The 22208-nt window shown below is 39.9% G+C and overlaps 1 protein-coding gene across 3 annotated transcripts in view; it reads right to left on the bottom strand.

Moving 5' to 3' along the window:
- The window catches only part of ZSWIM5 (zinc finger SWIM-type containing 5), a 281205-nt gene that overhangs the window by 168842 nt on the left and 90155 nt on the right, over nt 1-22208 (bottom strand). Inside the window, exon 1 of one of the 3 annotated variants that reach the window (XM_002810905.4) lies at nt 15328-16178. The exons of 1 other annotated variant lie outside the window; for it this stretch is intronic. In XM_002810905.4, coding sequence (XP_002810951.2) covers nt 15328-15922 — 595 coding nt within the window. In that variant the 5' untranslated portion in view covers nt 15923-16178. Of the gene's footprint in view, nt 1-15327; nt 16179-22208 lie in introns of those variants that run through there. One more of the 3 variants, XM_054535675.2, reaches the window with a different exon arrangement.

The following is a 22208-nucleotide window of genomic DNA, read 5'->3' as shown; positions in this document are numbered from 1 at the left end:
GACAAGATCAGCTGTGTTCTGGGGACGACTTTCAGTGACAGAAGTTGTGATTTGCCTCCTAATTTTACTCTTGTAAATATCCCCAGAAAAAGAGACCAAACAATCCTGGAGGAGCTGTTCCCTTATAGGGTGAATTTACTCTACAAAATGAATCCAAGAGTCAGAGGAAATGTAGTGCTCGGATCCTTCCTTCAGGACCAAGGCATTTATTCCTCTAACTGCCAGGAGAGTTGGCTGCTGAGAGGTTACAGCTATGTCCTCCTCCATGAGCTGCCCTCAACCAAAGTATCACAGATTGAATTCTCTGAAAGGAAACACCAAGATAGAATGAGAAATGCAACACACTTACTAGGGATCAACACCTGTGAAAGAACGGCAACAGAAGCAGGACTGGGAAGAGGAAGAAATCAAACTGCAATGCAGGCCTTTTGATAAAAGCTCAGCCAACCAGATTTGGCTCTCTGGAGCAGGTATTGCCTGTCGAAGAGTTCCATGTTCGGCTGAAATAGCTGGATTTTTTTTTATTTTTATTTTTATTTTTATTTTTTGAGACAGAGTCTCGCTCTTTCGCCCAGGCTGGAGTGCAGTGGCGCTATCTCGGCTCACTGCAAGCTCCGCCTCCCGGGTTCACGCCACTCTCCTGCCTCAACCTCCCGAGTAGCTGGGACTACAGACGCTCGCCACCGCGCCCGGCTAATTTTTTGTATTTTTAGTAGAGACCTCGTGATCCGCCCGCCTCGTTATCCTGACCTCGTGATCCGCCCGCCTCGGCCTCCCAAAGTGCTGGGATTACAGGCGTGAGCCACCGCGCCCGGCCGAAATAGCTGGATCTTTACGCTCCTACCTTGCTCAGTCATTTGCAGGCTGCCCCTAGAAAAGCATGACCTCAGATGAAGCAGATCTCTGCTGCTGAGACAGACCGTGAATCAGCTGACAGTTGGAAGCTGTCTGATGAGAAAGCACTTCCGGCAGCTGGGCAGCAAGTAGTTCCCTGAAGAGAAACAGTGTAGTTCACCTTCATCTCTACCACATAAAGAAAAATATCCCACCCAGGGTTATGCCTCTTCTCCCTCAGGTCAGCCCACATCTATTTCCAGATAATTCTCAAGTGCCATCCCAGCTGCAGAGCTCCCCATAGGATTGACTGAAGTCTCCATTGTGATTGCATCAATTCGACTTCTCTGCCCTCCTAATCGTGCTTTCCTCACTCCTTTATAAGTGTCCTGAAAGTACACAGGGAATTGAGGCTCAGAGAGGTTAAGTAACTTGTCCAAGGTTACACAGCTAGAAAGTGGCAGAACTGGGATTTGGGCCCAGGTCTCCAAACACAGCACTTAGGAATTTAGACCTCATTCTCTACGAAACAGAATGTTTGAAGGTTTTCCTTTCCTTTTTGTTTTATTGGAATATTTGCTTTTCTAATGATAGCTTTATTATATAATTCATAAATAATAGAGCTCACCCTTGAGAGGTACACAACTTTGAAAAGTATACAATTTGGTGTTATTTAGTGTATTCAAAGATTTGTGCAACCATCACCACTATCTAATTTTGGAACATTTTCACCCCAGAAGGAAATCCCATACCCATTAGTAATCACTCCCCTTACTCACAGGACCTAGAAACCACTAACCTACTTTCTGTCTCTAGGATTTGCCTATTCTGGACATTTTGTATAAATAAAATAATATATGTGGCTTTTAACTTTTTTATTGTGGTAAAATATACTAAGATTTATCATTTTTAAGTGGACAGTTCAGTGGTATTAAGTACATTCACTTTGTTGTGCAACCATCACTCCTACCTATCTCCAGAATTTTTCATCCTCCCATACTAAAATTCTAGTTCAACAGAACAGTAACTCTTCATTTCTCTCTCCCCTCAGCCCCTGACAACCTCTATTCTACTTCTATCCCTATGAATTTGCCTACCTAAATACTGCATATAAGTGGAATCATATAATGTTTGTCCTTTGGTGTCTGGCTTATTCACTTAGCATAATCTTTAACATTCATCCATGTTGTAGCATGTATCAGGATTTCCTTCCTTTTCAGGACTAAATGACATTTCCTGTAGATAGACAGAAAGACAGAGAAAGGAAGGAAGGAAGGAAGGAATAGACCACCTTTTGTTTATCCATTCATCTGTCGATGGACACTTGGGTTGTTTCCATCTTCTGCCTATTGTGAATAATGCTGCTGTAAAACATGGTTGTATAAATGTCTATTCAATTCCCTGCTTTCAATTATTTTGGTTATACACCCAGAAGCAGAATTTCTGGTTCATATGGTTATTCTATGTTTAATTTTTTGAGGAACTGCCATACTGTTTTCTACAAAAGCTACACCATTTTATATTTCCAAATGGTTCCAACTTCTCCACATCCTTGCCAACATTTGTTATTTTCTGGCTTTTTAAAAAAATAATAACCATCCTAATGGGTGTGAAGTAGTATTTCATTGTGGTTTTGATTTTCATTACTCTAATAATTAGTGCTGTTGAGCAACTTTTCTTGCGCTTATTGGTCATCTGTACATTGTCTCTGGAGAAATGTTTATTCAAGTCCTTTGCCATTTTTGAATTAGGTTGTGTCTTGTGGCTGAGTTGTAGTTCTTTAATGTATTCTGGATATTAATCTCCTTATCAAGCAGTTTGGTTTTGAGTGGCTATTAAGATATCCATTTAGAAATATCTGGCAGGCAAATATATATGCTGATCTTTGGATTATTTGGAAGCGCTTCAGAATTTCAAAGGGAAGAAGTAGCTGGCCATGCTGATTAAGTTCTGGTCTCCATCCCAATCCCCAACACAGCTCAGATTTTATCTGCTGCAAAAACTGGAATTCCAGCATAAGATTTCATTTGAAAGTTAGAGTACAGTTGCTTTAAACAAATTTTAAACCACTACATCATATCATGCTATCTTATGTTCATAAAATTGTAGTTGAAACTGTAGAAATAAATTAGATTGTAAATTAGAAGACTTGATATAAGAAGGCACATCCTACTATTGTGGGGTAAGAGAATAAAAGAAAATAGAAAGAAAGCCAGAATGGTGCAGTGAAACAAAACTCTAGGAAGAAGCATTTCAAGAGAAATGTACAGTAGACTACAGAAAATTCTATACAGAGGTCATGAAGAATGAGGACTAGAAAAAAGATACTGTGTTTGGCAATCATGAGGTCACTAGCGACCTTTAAGAGATCAATTTTAATTTAGTGACTGAAAGCATAAGTCAGACTACAAAACCTTTAGAAGGTGGAGTGAAGGTTGAGGGAGGGAAGATAAATACAGAATACTCTCAATTTTGGTAAAGGCTGTAATAATAATAGTGAATATTTACATAGCACTTAATATGTGTTCAGCCTCATTCTAAGTTAGCTTTACATATTAACTAATGTAATCCTCAAAACAACCTATGAAGTAGGTACCATCATTTTGCCCTTTTACAGTTGAAAAAACTGAGACTTTGAAGGAGCCAGAATTACATATTTGTGATGGTATGTATGTGTACATATGCGTGCATATGTGTGCATATATATATATACACACACGCACATATGGTAGATATATCCAAATACATGTGATGGTAAATAAAGACTACAATAACATAATATTCAGTGAGACAAAAGATAAGAGTTTTTCACAATAGGGAGCCATAATGTGGGGAAGGATTTTATATTACTAATAACATCAATGTATGTTGGTGATGTTGGCTAGTCATATCAGTTAGCAGGTATTGATAGATTTAAACAAAATAAGGACAAGCTGGCTTTTCCAGAATCTATCAGTGCTACAGGCCTCTATTCAATAAAACCATGAATGAAAAGGGGGAAAAATGTAATTATCTCCAAGGCTTTCAAAGACACAATACATTTTCCTGTTGCTCACAGACCAAAAGATAATCAAAGGACAAAAAGCTATTTTCCTGATTAGTTCCATTGTATGTTTATACCTAAAAGAAGCAACAATTTTTTTTTAACAAAAAAGGAAAGGATTATCTGAAGATAACAAAAAGCTATTTTAAAGCCAGAAATCTGTAAAGTTTACTCTGAGAAAAAAGGATTAATATTTGGTAACATCTTGTCATCTTCCTTCCTACTAATATTACCCCTTTCGATCAACTATGCACCAAAGTATTACGGGGCATACAAAATGTTAATACAGAAAGAATTTTATTAAAGGTTAATCTGGCCAGGCGCGGTGGCTCATGCCTGTAATCCCAGCACTTTGGGAGGCCGAGAGGCGCGGATCACGAGGTCAGGAGATCGAGACCATCCTGGCTAACACGGTGAAACCCTGTCTCTACTAAAAATACAAAAAATTAGCCGGGCATGGTGGCGGGCATCTGTAGTCCCAGCTACTCGGGAGGCTGAGGCAGAAGAATGGTGTGAACCTAGGAGATGGAGCTTGCAGTGAGCCGAGATTGTGCCTCCGCACGTCAGCCTGGGCAACAGAGCAAGACTCCATCTCAAAAAAAAAAAGGTTAATCTAACTTGTAAGCAGTAAAGTGTTTTCAATCTTTATTGCTATATTAGACATAATTCTAAAATTTCTTATAATTGGAATTATATTAAAATAGACCAATGTATCCTGTAGTCCCCACTTCCCAAGTTAATCACTTCCTACTCTCTGCCCCCACAGTAACTTCTTCTATTATTACAGAACATTGTGGTAAATGCCATTTTATCTATTCAGACCCTTAGTTGATTTAATAGAAAATTTGTAAACGCCATTTTTATATGTACATTCCATAGTAAACTGTGTGCCTCTTAAATATAGAAATTATGTTCTGTTTTGCACAGAACATACTAAAAAATTTAAAGTTTTTGTTTTTTTGTTTTTGAGACAGGGTCTTGCTCTGTTGCCCAGGCTGCAGTGCAATGGCCTGTGATCACAGCTCACTGCAGCCCCAACCTCCCAGGCTCAAGCATTCCTCCCACTTCAGCACCCCCAAGTAGCTGGGACTGTAAGTATGTGCCAACATGCCTGGCTAATTTTTTTAATAGAGACCGGGTCTCCCTATGTTGCCCAGGCTGTTCTTGAACTCCTGGGGTCAAGTGATCCTCCCACCTAAGCATCCCAAAGTGCTGGGATTACAAGCGTAAGCCACTGTGCCCAGTTAAAAAAAAAATAGGTTTTATAAATAAATAAATGGGTGAACAAACATGAAGAAAATTATAGCTTGGCATTACATTAAATACAAATGTCTTTTAATGATAGTAACAATGACAATTTTTACTTTGGAATAAGGCCTCTCCAAAATAGAGAGAGACATTCTTTGAGTAGTTAAGAGAATGATTTTCCTTCACATCCATTAATAAAGATAGGTGAAACAATAAATAGAAAAGAAAGTTGACATGGTCCATAGCATTTGTAGAATAAAAATTACATAATGTTTTGACTGCCAACAACAGGTTCAGAAACAATGATAACACTAATAAAGGTGTTAATTTTTCTTTTTCTTTTTTTTTTTTAGACAGGTCTCGCTCTGTTACCTAGGCTGGAGAGCAGTGACGCCATCATGGCTCACTGCAGCCTCAACCTCCCAGGCTCAAGCAATCCTCCCACCTCAGCCTCCCAAGTAGCCAGGACTACAGGTGAGCACCACTACGCCCAGCTAGTTTTTTTTTTTTTTTTTTTTTTTTAAAGATGAGGTCTCAATATGCTTCTCAGGCTGGTCTCAAACCCCTGGGCTCAAGTGATTCTCCTGTCTTGCCTCCCAGAGTGCTGGGATTTCAGGTGTGAGCCACCACGCCTGGCCAGGTGATCATTTTTCTACAACAGCATTTCTCAGCCTTGGCTGCATATAAAACTACCTGGGAGCTTTTTTAAAATTCTGAAATTTGGTCCTAATTCTCAGCAGATTCTGACGTGATTAATTTGGGATGAGTGCCAGGTACTGTTGTTGTTTTTTTTTTTTAATTTCCCTAGGTGATTTTAATGTGAAACCAAGATTGAAGCCCACAATTCTTTTGTTTTTTTTTTGAGGCGGAGTCTTGCTCTGTTGCCCAGGCTGAAGTGCAGTGGCGCAATAACGGCTCACTGCAAGTTCTGCCTCCTGGGCTCATGCCATTCTCCTGCCTCAGCCTCCCCAGTAGCTGAGACCACAGGCGCCCGCCAGCACACCCGGCTAATTTTTTGTATTTTTAGTAGAGGCGGGGTTTCACCATGTTAGCCAGGATGGTCTCGATCTCCTGACCTCGTGATCTGCCCGCCTCAGCCTCCCAAAGTGCTGGGATTACAGACGTGAGCCACCGCGCCCGGCTGAAGCCCACAGTTCTTTTCTTTAAAATCAAATTTTTGAGGTACAATTTACATTCAGTAAAATTTGCCAATTTAAGCATACAATTTAATAAGTTTTGACAAATGAATATAGTCATGTAACCACTACAGTCATTAACATTTCCATCACCCAGAAGTTTTCTCACACCTACAAACCTGAGCCAATCTCTCAAGATGAATCCTGAGTGGCTAACTGGGCCTACATATAAAACAGAGCCAAAGACCCATTTACTGACTAGACGTTACACACTTACCCTGAGTTCCTGGAAAACCCACACCTCTGCTTAACTTTGGGACTTTCATAGCTGACTATTCCTATTCACATTGCCCAAAACAACCAATAGGCTGTGGCTTGCATCAACCAATCAGAACTCAGCTGTGTTGACCAATCAGAACTAAGAAAGTTTGACTCTTTTATTTGCATACATGGACCTGATTGGGAACCTGGACAGGAACTTTCAGTATAAAAGCCAAATCCCTTGTTCTCTGCAATGCACCTTTGTTTTACACCAACAGCTGCATCTCCCTGGTTTGCAAACTGTTCTGTGGAATAAAGTCTCTTTCCTCTCAATTCCATTTCAGAGAACTTTTATTCACAAACTCCATTCCCTTCTACTTTGATCTACTGATCAAACCACTGATCTACTTTGTCATTATATCTTGCTTTCTAGAATTTCATATACATGAAATTGTATATAGTCTTTTGGGTATGGTTTCTTTTATTTAGCATAATACTTTTGAGATTCATCTATGTTGCTAGCCTATCAGTAAGTTTGTTCTTTTTTATTGCTGAACAGTATTCCATCTGTATGGATATACAACAATTTACTTATCCATTCACCCATTTGGTAAGCATTTGGGTCATTTCTAGTTTCGGGCTATTATGAATAAAGCTACTATAAATATTCAAGTACAAGTCTTTATGTGAACATATGAAGGTCTTCAAAAAGTTTGTGGAAAATGAGTATTATAAAAAAACTACACTGGATTTCACTTTTTTTTGCACTAAGATAAACTCATACTAACTTGCTATAACACATCTGGATAAGATCTAGTTTAAGGCACTAAAAAGGATAAGACATTAGTTTGAAAAGAGCCCCTATCAGAGAAACATGAATATTGCTAAAATTGAAGCAAGAACAAACACCAAATTTATGGTGAAGCTTGGGAGAAAGAATGGTGAAACCACTGATGCTTTATAAAATGTGTAAGGGGCAATGCCCCAAATAAATCAGCAGTTTACAAATGGATAACTCATTTTAAAAGGATGAGACAATGCTGAACATGAAGCTTGCAGCAGCAGACCATCCACATCAATGTGTGAGGAAAAACATTCATCTTGTTTGTGCTCTAATAGAAGAGGACAGACAATTAACAGCAGAAACAACAGACAATATCATAGACATCTCAATTTGTACAGCTTACACAATTCTGCTGAGAAATTAAAGTTGAACAAACTTTCCACTTGACAGGTGCCAAAACCACTGCATCCAGATCAGCTAATAAGAGCAGGGCTTTCATTGGAAATTTTAAACAAGTAGGATCAAGATCCTGAGGTATTTCATTGAAGATTTGTGACAGGAGATGAAACATTACTTTACCAGCATGATCCTGAAGACAAAGCACAATCAAAGCAATGGCTACCAAGAGGCGTCAGTGGTCCAATCAAAGCAAGACCAGACTGATCAAGAGCAAAGGTCATGGCAACAGTTTTTTAGGATATCAAGTCATTTTACTTGCTGACTTTCTGGAGGGACAAAGAATGATAACATTTGATTTATTATGTGAGTGTTTTCAGAAAGTTAGCCAAAGCATTAGCAGAAAAATGCCCAGGAAAGCTTTACCAGAGTTTTTCTCCACCACAACAATGTTCCTGCTCATTCCTCTCATCAAACAACTGCAATTCTACGAGAGTTTTGATGAGAAATCATTAGGCATCCACCTAACAGTCCTGATTTGGCTCCTTCTGACTTCTTTTTGTTCCCTAATCTTTAAAAAAATCTTCAAAAGGCACCAATTTTTCTTCAGTCAATAATGTAAAAAAGACTGCATTGACATGGTTGAATTCCGAGGACCTTCATTTCTTTAGGGATGCGCTAAGTGGCTTGTATCATTGCTTACAAAAGTTCTTGAACTTGATGGAGTTTATGTTGAGAAATAAAGTTTATACTTTTAATTTTTATCCTTTAATTCCATTTTTCCATGAGCTTTTGAAATCCCCTTATATGTTTTCATTTATCTCAGGTAAATACCTAAGAGTAGGATTGCTGAATCTTTTGTTTAAGTATATGATTAGCTATATAGGACATTGTTTTCCAATGTAGCTGCACCATTTTGCATTCATGCCATACATTACATACCAGCAATGTATGAGAGTTCCAGTTACTCCATATACTTGTCAGCATTTGGTACAGTCTTTTTTTTTCTTTAACCATTTTAGTGTGTGTGTAATGTAGGTATTTCCTTGAATTTTAATTTGTATTTCTCTAAGGACTAAATTATACAAAGCATACAAACAACTGTTGTTAAGGCAAGAAAACCACTAGGCAGAAGGGTACTTCAGCTTTTGCTTCAATAGTCTTTTTTTTTTTTTTTTTTTGAGACGGAGTCTCGCTCTGTCGCCCAGGCTGGAGTGCAGTGGCACGATCTTGGCTCACTGCAACCTCTGCCTCCCGGCTTCAAGCAATTCTCCTGCCTCAACCTCCTGAGTAGCTGGGATTACAGGCGTACGCCACCACACGTGGCTAATATTTTTGTATTTTTAGTAGAGACGTGGTTTCACCATGTTGGCCAGGATGGTCTTGATCTCCTGACCTCATGATCCACCTGCCTCGGCCTCCCAAAGCGCTGGGAGTGAGCCACCACGCCTGGTCTTAACAGTCTACTTTTAAATAAGGTAACTATGTTATACTCCCCTAAATACCACATTCATCACTCCATTATAAGGAACAGGCAAATGACCAAAAAACATGTATGCAAGGAACTTTTCAAAAACAGGTTTCAGAAACTCTCAGAGTCAAATATTCACTCAGTTTATAACTTCCTCCCTACATAAGGAAGGCAACGTAATGTAGTCCTTAGTTTAGGCTTTGATGCCCAACCTAACTTTGTACTCTAAGATAGGAAAATGCAAACTTCCACCAAAAACAGGTAAACAATTATTTACTGAGCCTTACACGTAATAAGTGACTAAATGTTAATTCAATGACTGAACCAAGAACAAGTTAATAATAAGCTTCAAGGATAATTTTTATCTATGTAATGCTTTAAAAATCAGAAGCATCCAGAAATTGAGCCACAAATGCCAGTACATCTTTTAGGCTTCAGTTACATATAAATCAATTAAGAGACATGTCATACTACGCAAAGATAAAAAATGACATGACAATTTACTCATTCATTCAATAAACACTTACTGAGCACCAACTTAGGACAAACCACATTATACATCCTAAGGGGGAGAACAATTACACTGAAAACCAAAAATTAATCAGTTGACTATATATGATTACAAAAACTATCACAGAGTAATTTAGCATATAATCACATAATACTACAGCTAATATTTAAATAAGTATGATTTTCTTAGTCTACTAGCTCCATGATAGGCTAAAAGTGTCCAAGAAGCATGCTGCCTATATTAGAAAGAAATGAGCCTATAAATAAACCACAAGGTAAAAAAATTCACATAAAAATTATCTGGAATAAATTATTATCTATTTCTAACATCAAACACTAATTCTAAACCATAGTAATTTAGGGTTTGGAAACAGATGTTAAAACACTGTTCATATGCTTTCAAGGTTATCCATTTCTAGAGCTGAGTTATAAATGGTGTGCACGAAAAAAAAAACCACAGTAATCTATTCATTCATATATGTATACCCTGAGTGCTATATCACACAGTCATCATTTTTTATCAAGAATGACAATTTTAACCTTTAAATAACCACTTATTTGTCAAAAACATTCCACATGTATTAAGATTAAATAATCAATCATGCAAATTGAATCAAGCAAGTCTAAATAATGCTTACCTAATAAAATTAACATGGTGATTTCCTAACTTAAGCCATACTTAATGTAATAAAGTTTAAAATTCACATGAAACTCAGATATGCAACAACAAACAAGTATGAGAAGCTGTTATGGGCTAAATTATGTCACCCCCCAAAAAATATGCTGAAGTCCTAACCCCCAGTACCTCAGAACATAACCTCAGTCCCTCATGATGTGACCTTGGAAATAGGGTTGTTGCATATGTGATTGAGATGAGGTCATACTGGAGTAGGGTGAGCCCCTAATCCAATATGACCAGTGTCCTTATAAGAAGGCCATGTGAAAACAGACACACACAGGGAGAATGCCACATGACCACAAAATCAGAGATTGCAATTTTGCAGCTACAAGTCAAAGAATGCCAAAGACAGCCAACAAACCACCAGAAGCTAGCAAGAGGCAACAAGGGATTCCCCTGTAGGTTGCAGAAGGAGCATAGTACTGCCAACACCTTGATTTTGGATTTCTAGCCTCCAGAACTCTGAGACAATACATTTCTGTGGTTTTAAGCCAATCCAGTTTGTGATACTTTGTTACAGCAGCCATAGGAAACTAATACAGCATTTTTATAGTAATATATATGTTTCTCTTGTACATTATATTAATGCATTGATTTTTTAAAATTTTATTTTCTATGGTATCACACAGTAAACTTGACTTTTTTGGTGTATAGTTCCATACATTTTAACACATGTATATATTCATATAACCCTCACCATAATAGATTACTGACAGTTAATGTCGTTTTTTAATTGCCATTATTGAAACAAGAGAAATAAAATTGTTTCCCATAGGCATAAATTTCCAGCCTTTTCAATAATATATTTTTTAAATTCCTAAAATAAAGATAACCTCTAAAATAAAATTCACTATCTTTAGTTTATCCATCATCTTTAAAATCCAAAGCTCTATCCTTGAGAAAGTCACCTTTAGAAAAATTCATTTAAAGCTTTCATTTGAAGAAATTGATAAATCACCATTCTTCACACAAAACAGATGGTTAAACACAGAAGATACACCTAAGTTGTAACACTCATACTACTTAATGCTATCAGTTTATTATACGCACAAGTCTGGAGTTTTCCCCATATATTCCAATACCACTTATACTCAAAATTCAGGTCTCTCTCTGTTTTACAACACTGAGAAATCCATTCTTAACATTCAGTCATTCAACAAGCACTTACTGAACATTAAAATGTGTGCATATGTGATGTGTTAGGGTGGAGGGAGAGAACTCATTGCTCAAAAAAAAAAAAAGATAATGTGATTTAAAACTTGAAAAATTTCTATGCTAAAAAGCACACCCGCTTAAAGGAATGCAGCTGCCTTCTGTGATGGAATATCTTAAATATCAATAAAGTCATTTTTCTCCACATGAAATTTTATAATAATTTTATTCATTCTAACTCACATATGATGCCATAGTTTTTTCAATGTAGATATCTTTTATTCCCCCAAGCAATATAGATTAAAACAAATTACATATAAAAATCAACAAACTATAATACTTATTACTGATAAATTTCATAAAAGTTATGCTATGGAAAAATTTCACAGACCTGTTTATTGATGATATACAAGTGTACACAATTTTAAACTTACTACTTGATGTTTAAGTTATAGATAACTTCCTGAAATGGGCCACTTTTTATATTTTCATTATTGACTTTGTAACTGTACCTCTTCCACATAAGGTAATACTTAGCATTCTGGTTCTAGTCTTGAAGACTTCAAGAACAAATCATGTACTTACTAAAAAATGTGTAGACTAAAACTACGGGGTTTTGTTGAAGTCACCTGTCAAAATCTACTTAAAATTTCTGGATAAATATGTACATAACTAAGATGTACCAGGCGCAGAAGGCCCCTGCATGCCTTTACCCAATTTTTAAAACTTAATATCCAAGTAAATATAATATTTCTGTGTTTAAGTGAGAAAAATTGTTAATGTTTTTTTCCTTCAATCAATTCAGATTTTCCTGAGAAAAAGCAAAGCTTCTTTAAGTTTTACGAAACACAAAGAAATCAATTTAAAATACAGTGGATAGCAAAAGGGTCAAAATGTTAAAACCGTTAGTAAATTATAGGTGTCTTATTCTTATGCCATCTGCAGACTTCTGAATAAGTATTTTCCCAAGGTTTATACTACTACTATATCCATGGGCTTCTGAAACAAGTTAAAAATGCAGACGCTGAAAATATATGAACTCTATTACCTTTACAATACTGAGATCAGACTGTAAGTCTATTGACATAGCTTCAAACTTACAGACATCCCTGAAGAGACTAATTTGCAATTTTCCCCTTTTAAAAGGAATACTACTTCTGATGCAGTACTTACATAAAAGAAATGTATCCTTTGAGCATAGCTGGAAAAGTTTTAGTTTTGATTTAAAATCTGAAGTATCCAATTTTTAACCAGAATTCATGACTTCCCATTACCAGACTTTGTGTGGAAAGTAATTAGAAATTACAGAATTTCATCTACCTACTCTTTCTACAAGTTTTTGTTTTTAATTTATTTGCCTTGAAGGCTTTTTTGTTTGTGCTTTCTTTTTTCATTTAAATTCCCTTTTTCATTAAATTCCCTTATGACTCTTTTTCTTTTTTTATTTTTATTTTTATTTTTTTTATGACTCTTTGTCTTAAAAGGATGTTGTCACAGAAATACTCCAACTTTCTGTTCTTCCTAAAGCATCGGCCTTCAGTAACTTCCCAAATCTGAGGTTCCATCGTTTAGAAACAGTAAGGAAATATGTAGAATTCTTAATTAGCATCACTTAGTAATTAATTGAGTTTGAAGTGCAGTTATAAACTGAAGAACACGATTACTATCTTGGTATATACGAATCACTTCCTTACTCGTCTCTTGGCAATACTTTTAGAAAGTCTACTCTCTAGATTAAGTCATTTACTTATAACTTTAAGTTTAGGAGATGGGGGATGAGTGTCTATTAAAGGTGGTTCATACCAAAATACAGAACTCAAAAAGATGCAGAACAGGCTATCCTTCTCTCCTATATTTATTAACCTAAATTAAGGTCAGAATAATAAAAATTACACAGCTCGTGGTTCTCAAGTAGCATAAACTTAAAGTGATAAATTTATTCACCGGTCTTCGTCTTTGAAATCCAAAGTCAATCAGAAAACATGTTTGTTTATATGTGTCTTTTCTCAAGTCAATCAGAACACATGTTTGTTTATATGTGTCTTTTCTGAAATTACCATAAGAGAGCCTATAACTCCAAAACCACATTAACTTTCATATTATAAAGGGGAAATATCTGATTTAAACATGATCTAGATTACCCAAAATATCCGATTTCATTTGGAACGTGACACTTTAGTCACTTTAAAAATAGACACCTCTTTAAAACTCTTCCTCTCTTTCATTTGCTCCCTCAAGTTTGAAAATTCTTCCTCATCCATCTCTTACTATAAAACGACCACTTAAATTGATCCTTTTCCATTTAAAATATTTGAAACAAGAATCTTAAAAGTTAAATGATTGAAACTCAGAAAAATTAAAATTTACAGACTAATAGGAAAATGATTGTATTTATTTTCATGTTTTCAGTGTTTCAGTATTAAAGCTGTACACCTTAATTACATATTTATTCAAGTCACTCTTTCAAAAATACACACAAATAAAGGACTAACCTCTTTCAAATAAACAAAACTTGCTCAAGCCACTGTCACTATATTCTGGCACAGGATAAATTTACATTTCACATTTGCAAAACAAATTGTGGTATGCTGTTGTTTTGGTTAGAAACACAGGAATCAATGATTCTCAATAACCAGAAGCAGATTACTTTATATGAAACAGCACGATTCAAAGAAAAACATTTTTCAAATATGTTGGTTTTACCTGGAGAGCTAGATGTCTAGGGTTTGTGTCTCTCTGTGCTTAATTCTAAAAACAACCTCCCTTCAACTCCTTTCAAAAATCAGTATTTTCTTCAATTAATACGAGCATATAGTGTACAATAAAACGCATAAAGATATGTACTTCCAGAATGCTATAATAATCCAAATAGAAAAAAATTCGTGTTTTAATTTTCCATATAGCAAAGTCAATGTTAATCAGTCATTTTTTTATCCTTCTCCTTAACCATTCCACAAATCAGAAGCACTGTATTTATATATTTAATAAGATTAACAAGCTGACTAGAAGCTCCGGAGGAGTAAAGGAAGAAATCATTTGTATAATATATTTTTCCATAACAAAAAGATAAAAGCAAATAGGACTTGTTAAATGAGAAGCATTTGAAAAACCCAGCGTGACCAGCTTTTGATTTACCCCAGTCTGACAAGGAAGAGAGACCCCACCCCCACTCCAGATTGTATGGCTTTTTTTTTTTTCCTTGGGTGGGGGTGTGGAGGAGAAGCTGTCACATTTCCATCTTCGGTTATTGTTAGTCCGCAGCCTAGATTCCCAAGCATCACTGGTCCAGGGGGAAAATCCTAACGCAGACAATTAAAACTGTCTGAAACATGCAGTATTTTGTTGGGGCTTTTTTCCCAGTGTTAATTTCATCGAGACTCAATCGGCTAGGGCTATAGATTGCCTCTGACAGTCTGTCCCTCAAACGCTCCCTCTAAAACCGCTTGTTCCAGATTTACTAACAATCCTCTCCTCTCCAAACTTAAATTAGGACAACACATTTGTGAAATTATTACATCCAAAAAGTCATACCTCCCCATTCTCTTTGCCTTGGTGTGGGGAATAGAAAGAGTAAAGAAGAGAGATCTATTCACTCTTCAAACAAAAAGAAATTGGGGTAGAGGGTCAGTGGAGGAAAGAGCAGTGGTGGACCTGAGTGAAAGGTTGAAAAAAGTTTCTGTGACTTTTTCGTCCTTCGGCAGGGGTACAGGAGTTGGGCAGAAGGCCGGGGTCTCGGCCCCAGGGCTCGGGCAGAGAAGAGGCACCTGCGGAAGAGGAGGCTGAGGACCCGAGAACGCCCGGACGAGCACATACCGACTTGCAGCACGTTCTCCACGGAGCCGCTGTCCAGCAGCCTGATGCCCCGGCGGAACGGGAGCCCCTCGCCACCGCAGCCGGCCGCGCCGGCCCCTGCGCCCAGCCCGGGGGATGCCCCAGCCGCGACGCCCCCGGGGGCGGAGCCGGCCGGAGCGGCGGTCCCGGGTGTTGGCGGCGGCCCCTCCTCGGCCGGCGAAGCCGCTGCGGCGCCGCCAGCCGCGCCGGCGCCGGGACCGCCCCGGTACTGGAAGCTGGAGTACATGCAGATCTCCCGCTCATTCCGCGGGAAGGACCAGTAGACGATGCGGCGCTGCACGGGCTCCGGGATCCGCTCGAAGCGCTCCTCCACCCGTTCGTACGCCCACTTTTCCGCCACCGTCTTGGCGGCGCAGTCCAGTAAGGACTCCGGCTGCAGGTGGGGGCGGGCCCCGAGGACCAGGCAGCTGCTGCCGACGCCCCCTGCCCCTCCGCCGGCTGCCCCAGGCGAACCGCGAGGGTGGTGAGCCTGCGGGCTGGGCCACGAACACAGCCGCTTGGCCGGAGAGACCGGTGACGGCGAGAGCAGGTCCTCTCGCTCACCTCCGTCCGCCATTGCTGGGGACTGACTGACTGACTAAGGCGGCGGCGGCGGCTCGGGCTGCGGCGGAGACCCCCGGCCACGGCCACGCGCCCCGCGCAAGCGCCCAGCGGCGGCGCCGAAGGGGGCGGGGCAAGAGAACCCGCGAGCCAGCCAGCCCGAGTGGGGAACCGCGGCCGGGCCCGGGAGCGCGCCGCGAGGGCAGACGCGGGCGGCCTGCGGAGTAGCGTGAGGCGGCGCGCGCTGTCCGGGCCGCCGCGGACGCGAAGACAGGCGGGAGCGAGCGCGGGCCCGCGGCGCGCTCCAGGCGCAAACGGCCCAGAACGCGAGCCGAGCGCTCTCGCGGATCCGGCGGCAGCTGAGGGGAGAGGAGCGCCGCGCGCTCTGGCTCGCCCGCTGGCGCACCTCCAACCCACCTGCCGCCGGCCAGACAGGAATGGACTGTGTGACTGAATGAAATGGCGGGGCCATAAGCCATCCAAGGAGCCGCCTCCGTGAAGTTATAGGCTCGCGGGGTACAAGGAGAAAAAAACAATCCAGCTCCAACGGTACTGATGTGACAGGAGGCTGTCACAGCAGAGCGGAAGATCTGGCAGAAAGACGCTGGGAAAGAAGACACTAGGGGAAAACATCAGAAAGTTCGAATGATGAAAACTCGCCTCACGCCACGACAATGTAGGATAAAGCCGGCGGTCACCCCACCCCAGAGTGGGACAAAGTCGCACCACCCCTTGACAATGGGGCATCAAGATCTTATCGCCACGGGGGCTGCATCCTGGTGGGGTCTTTTGGAGGGTTTAGCACCTTGCATCCTAGGATACAAAACACTTTTTGTGTGTTTTTTGGTAGAATTCTCTGATCCCCTACCTCCAATCTGAATTAGGTCTTTCATGTTTTCCTCACTTGGCTCAGTCTTCTACACCTTTACATAGTTGTATTTTTATATATTTGTTTAATGTCTGACTGTCAACTCCATGAGAGTGAGAATCATGTCTGTTTCCTTCACTATAATTTATCCTCTGCCTGGCACATAGTGGGTGCTCAAGAATGGCAACTTCATCACTAACTCCATAAACAACACGCAATTCTAAGTGACTGTCTCTTGCTCGATCAAGAAAGCTCAGATTATTTCAGAATTTGCTGACAAACTAATCTCTACAACTTTAAAACTTTCCAAGAACTGTATTAAAAGAGTTTCTGTAGTTGAGTTTGCCCTTCAAAGTGAACGAGATTTAGAGTGTAGGATAAAGTAAGAGTAAGAAGAGAGTAAATGGAGACAGGCTGGAGCCACAGTTTGGTTTTGCTGTAATCTCAGAATTAAAGAGCGCAGGCTATAGAGTCAGAATTGGGTGTGAATCACACTTGCTGCATGTGATGCTATTCATGATTCAATTAAATCATTTGTAAAAGGGAGCTAGTAATAATGCTTCTACACATAAATGTTGTAAGAATTAGAAATAATTCACTTTAAAAAAAGTTTTTTTAGAGACAGGATCTCACTCTGATGTCCAGCCCGGAGTGCAGTGGGGTGATCACTGCAACCTCAAACTCTTGGAATCAAACTATCTTCCCATCTCAGCCTCCAGAATAACTAGGACTACAGATGCACAGCACCACACCCAGCTAATTCTGAATTTTTATAGAGGGGAGGTCTCCCTATGTTTCCCAGGCTGACTGGAATTAGAAGTAATTCAAATTGTTTGTTTATTCAGTGTAGTAGGTACTCAATAAGTATCTGTTTAGGCCAGATGCAGTGGCACATGCCTGTAATCCCAAGGCTTTGGGAGGCCAAAGTGGAGGATCCCTTGAGGCCAGGAGTTCTAAACCAGCCTGGGCAACAGAGCAGACTGGAGACCCCATCTCTACACAAGAAATAAAAAATAGCAGGGATTAGTGGCCTATACCCTGTAGTCCTAGCTACCCTGAAGGCTGATGTAGGAGGATTGCTTGAGCCCAGGAGTTCAAGGTTACAGTAAGCTATGATCATGCCACTGCACTCTAGCCTGGGCAACAGAGCAAGACCATCTCTAAAAAAAAAAAAAAGAAAGAAAACTGTTTATATTGGTAAATGGATTTATATCTGTAAATATCTATAAATAGATTACTACAAAATAGCATAATCCCTACTCCACCTTGAATCTGGTACCACATTTACAGGCTTCCATAACACACATTATTTTCCTTCCTATAATTTATCAGAGTTTTTTGGGAGAATGAATATTCCTTTAATGCCTGTCCCCCTAACTAGACTATGAGCTGTGGAAGGGCAGGAACCATTTCCATGTAAGGGCCTATTTCTACCACCTGCCAAAATGCCACATAGAAGATGTTCAGAAAATATTTGCACTTTGAATCAATGAATATGTTACTCCGATTTAATCAGTTACTGCCTTTTTTTTTTTTTTTGAGATGCAGTCTCACTCTGTCACATCCAGGTTGGAGTGCAGTGGCACAATCTTGGCTCACTGCAACTTCTGCCTCCTGGGTTCAAGTGATTCTCTTGCCTCAGCCTCCCAAGTAGCTGGGACTACAGGCATGTATGCCACCATGCCCAGCTAATTTTTGTATTTTTAGTAGAGATGGAGTTTTACCACATTGACCAGGCTGGTCTCAAACTCCGGCTTCAAGTGATCTGCCCGCTTCAGCCTCCCAAAGTGCTGGGATTACAAGTGTGAGCCATGGCACCTAGCCTATATTTATGTGTTTATTTGCTTAATGTCTGTTTCCCAAAATAGACTATAAGCTCCATGTTAGGCGGGCGTGGTGGCTCACACCTGTAATTCCAGCACTTTGGGAGGCTGAGGTGGGTGGATCACTTGAGGCCAGGAGTTCGAGACAAGCCTGGTCAACATGGTGAAACTCCACCTTTACCAAAAATATAAAAATTAGCTGGTCATGATGGTGGGCATCTGTAATCCCAGCTACTCGGGAGGCTGAGGCAGGAGAATTGCTTGAACCTAGGAGGCAGAGTTGCACTGAGCCGAGATCATACCACTGCCAGACTGGGAGACAGAGTGAGACTGTGTCTCAAAAAAATAAATAAAAAATAAGCACATAAATATATAAATACAGATGGTAACAACATGGCAAATAAGACATTTGGGAATATGCAATATGTGGTTGTGAATAACAAGAATGCTAGATTAATTGGACCATAAGTTTGTGGTGAGAAATAGTGGGAAAAGACTGCAAGAGAGACAGGAGACATTGTGAAAAGCTTTTAAAAGCATTATAAAATGCTAACTTGAGGAATCTGCATTTTCTTACGTTGGTGGAGGGAAGCTAATAAAGGTATTTTGAGCAGGACAGTTATATGATAAAAGGCAGTGTTTTAGGAATATTAACCAGACAGAAATATGTAGGATGAATCTGGAGAAAGATAAAGTCTGGAGGCAAAGGATGAGTTCGGAGATAAACCAACAGTATGGGAAGGAGGTAATAAAGGCTTGTAGAAGGCATTGGACGAAAAGATATCTAGACATTGGGCAAAAAGGGGCTGAAATCTGGCCTGCACTCCATTTGCCCATCCCTGCACCAACCAGGTTGCATCTGGGTGCCTCTTTCTCATTCTCACCAAGTGACCATATGGGCTAGCAATGGCTCTGGGCCTGTATTACCTCTCTCTGTTTGATCCCTCTTCTCTGATGAGAGAATTGACATATTTCAAGGAGACTGTGGGAGTCTAAAGATACTTCTTTTACAGCATTGCAATCTCCAGGGTGAAAACACAAATACCAAAAATCAATAACCAGGAAGAATACCTCACATCTTAAGACAATTCCTTTGATGTCAGGAAAATTTTGATCCAACCTTAGAAATAAATCTTTAAATTTGCATTTGTGAAACATCCTCAACCCCTTTGCGTGGAATGAAATGATGAGATGAAGGTGAGGGATAGAGTGAGACTCAGAGATGAGGATTTAGGTATCATTTGACAAGCAAACTGTATGCAACCCAGTCATTCATTTAATAAAATTTATTTTGGCTTCTATTTCAAAATGTAGAAGATAGACGCCTGTGCTTCCTGATAACACTTTGTTTGGGTATATAATAAACACTGAATGAAGTGGGAATGAGAAACATTTAGGAACTAGAAAGGAAGAGCTTGATTTTTTTTTTTTCTTTTTTTTCAGACAGTGTCTGGCTCTGGTATTCAGGCTGGAGTGCAGTGGTACAATCTTGGCTCACTAAAACCTCTGCTTCTTAGGCTCAAGCGATCCTACCACCTCAGCCTCCCAGGTAGCTGGAACCACAGGCATTCGCCACCACACTTGTAGAGACAAGGTCTTCCTATATTGCCCAGGCTGGTCTCAAACTCCTGGGCTCAAGCAGTCCTCCAATCTTGGCCTCCCAAAGTGCTGGGATTACAGATATGAGCTACCACGCCTGGCTGGAAGACCATGATTTGAATTGATTGGACCTATTACCCAACTCTGCTATTTTTTTTTTTTTTTTTTTTTTTTTTTTTGATACAGAGTTTGGCTCTTGTTGCCCAGGCTGGAGTGCAATGATGCAATCTTAGCTCACTGCAACCCCCACCCCTTGAGTTCAAGCAATTCTCCTGCCTCAGCCTCCTGAGTAGCTGGGATTACAGGTGCCGGCCACCATGCCTGGCTAATTTTTGTATTTTTAGTAGAGACAGGGTTTCACCATGTTGGCCAGGCTGGTCTTGAACTCCAGACGTCGGGTGATCCACCCACCTCGGCCTCCCAAAGTGTTGGGATTACAGGTGTGAGCCACTGTGTCCAGTCAACTCTGCTATTTTTCTTGTGGTAGATTTTGTGGTTATCTTCCTTCAGTTATGGAGTAGCCATAAAATTAGAGGACTTTAGCTCCAAGGGTAAGCACTAACTTGTCTGATCAACTGGCATAATTTCATATCTCATTCTAAAGTGATTCATTCAGGGATAGGCAGAGATAAGTCAATCAGTGTATGGCATTTCCCTGGTCGTAGGGATTGGTTCAGGAATGAGCATAACCTATTGGGCCAATAAGATATGTGGTTTGCTAGCAACTTCCAGGAAAGAAGAAAGTTCTTACTCTTTTAAGAGAGCTTACAAAAGCAATTCTCTTAGTGCCTTGACCCAGAAAAGGAGGTTGTTGGTAGCATGCTGTAAATACAAAGGTAAGCCAGGCTTGGGTTGAAGCTGACATACCAAAAGACTTACGGGAAAGATGAAAAAAAAAAAAATGAGATTTCTTAAAAAAAAAAAAAAAAAAGAAACAAGATTGGCTATGTGTTGATAATTTCTCAAGTTGGGTGATGAGAGTTCATTATACCACTCTCTGTATGTTTACATGTGTTTAAAACATTCCAGAACAATTTGTTTTTAAATGGTTTTCAGGGTAGGTCAGGAAAAAAAATAAATCTGATAATTGTAGAAAACAGAATTTAAAACTCATCTTCTAGCAAGGATATATTTCTTTTTTAATTTACTTAATGAACTTACAATAGACTTAGTTATTTTAGTTTCCCTACTGTTATTTAAATTACAAATCTGAGGCCGAAGCGGGATGATCACTTGAGCTCAGGAGTTCAAGACCAGCCTAGGCAACATAATGAGACTCTGTCGCTACAAAAAATTAAAAAGTTAGCTAGGAATGGTGAGAGCCTGTAATCCCAGCACTTTGGGAGGCTGAGGTGTGAGGATTTCTTGAGCCCAGGAGTTGGAGGCTGCAGTGAGCTATGATTGTGCCACTGCACGCCAGCCTGGGTGACAGAGCAAGACCCCAACTAAAAAAAAATAAAATAAAATTTATGTTTTAAAAAAAAAAAAAAAAAAATGAGATTTCCGATGGCACTGCTAAACTGCTGAATCAAACCTCCCTGAAGCCCTCTAAGTCTATTGACATCCAGTTACATGAACCAATAAATCCCCTTTATTATTTTTTCAATACTTTATTGAGGTGGAATTTTCATGCATTAAAATGCACAAATCACTGGGCGCGGTGGCTCACACCTGTAATCCCAGCACTTTGGGAGGCCAAGGTGGACAGATCATGAGGTCAGGAGTTCGAGACCAGCCTGGCCAGCATGGTGAAACCCGTCTCTACTAAAAATACAAAAGTTAGCTGGGCATGGTGACACGCGCCTGTAATCCCAGCTACTCAGGAGAATCGCTTGAACCCAGGAGGCAGAGGTTATAGTGAGCCGAGATCATGCCACTGCACTCCAGCCTGGGCGACAGACAGACTCCGTCTCAAAAAAAAAAAACAAAACACCAATCTTTTTTTTTTTTAGTACTTTTAATTAAAAGGCACAATTCTCAGGTGTACAGCTTGATGACTTTTTCCCCCTCTG

The sequence above is a fragment of the Pongo abelii genome, chromosome 1 (genome assembly GCF_028885655.2).
Source record: "Pongo abelii isolate AG06213 chromosome 1, NHGRI_mPonAbe1-v2.0_pri, whole genome shotgun sequence".
Taxonomy (NCBI): Eukaryota; Metazoa; Chordata; class Mammalia; order Primates; family Hominidae; genus Pongo; species Pongo abelii.
The sequence above is the reverse complement of the archived record's forward strand: the minus strand, read 5'-3'. Positions and strand labels throughout refer to the sequence as shown.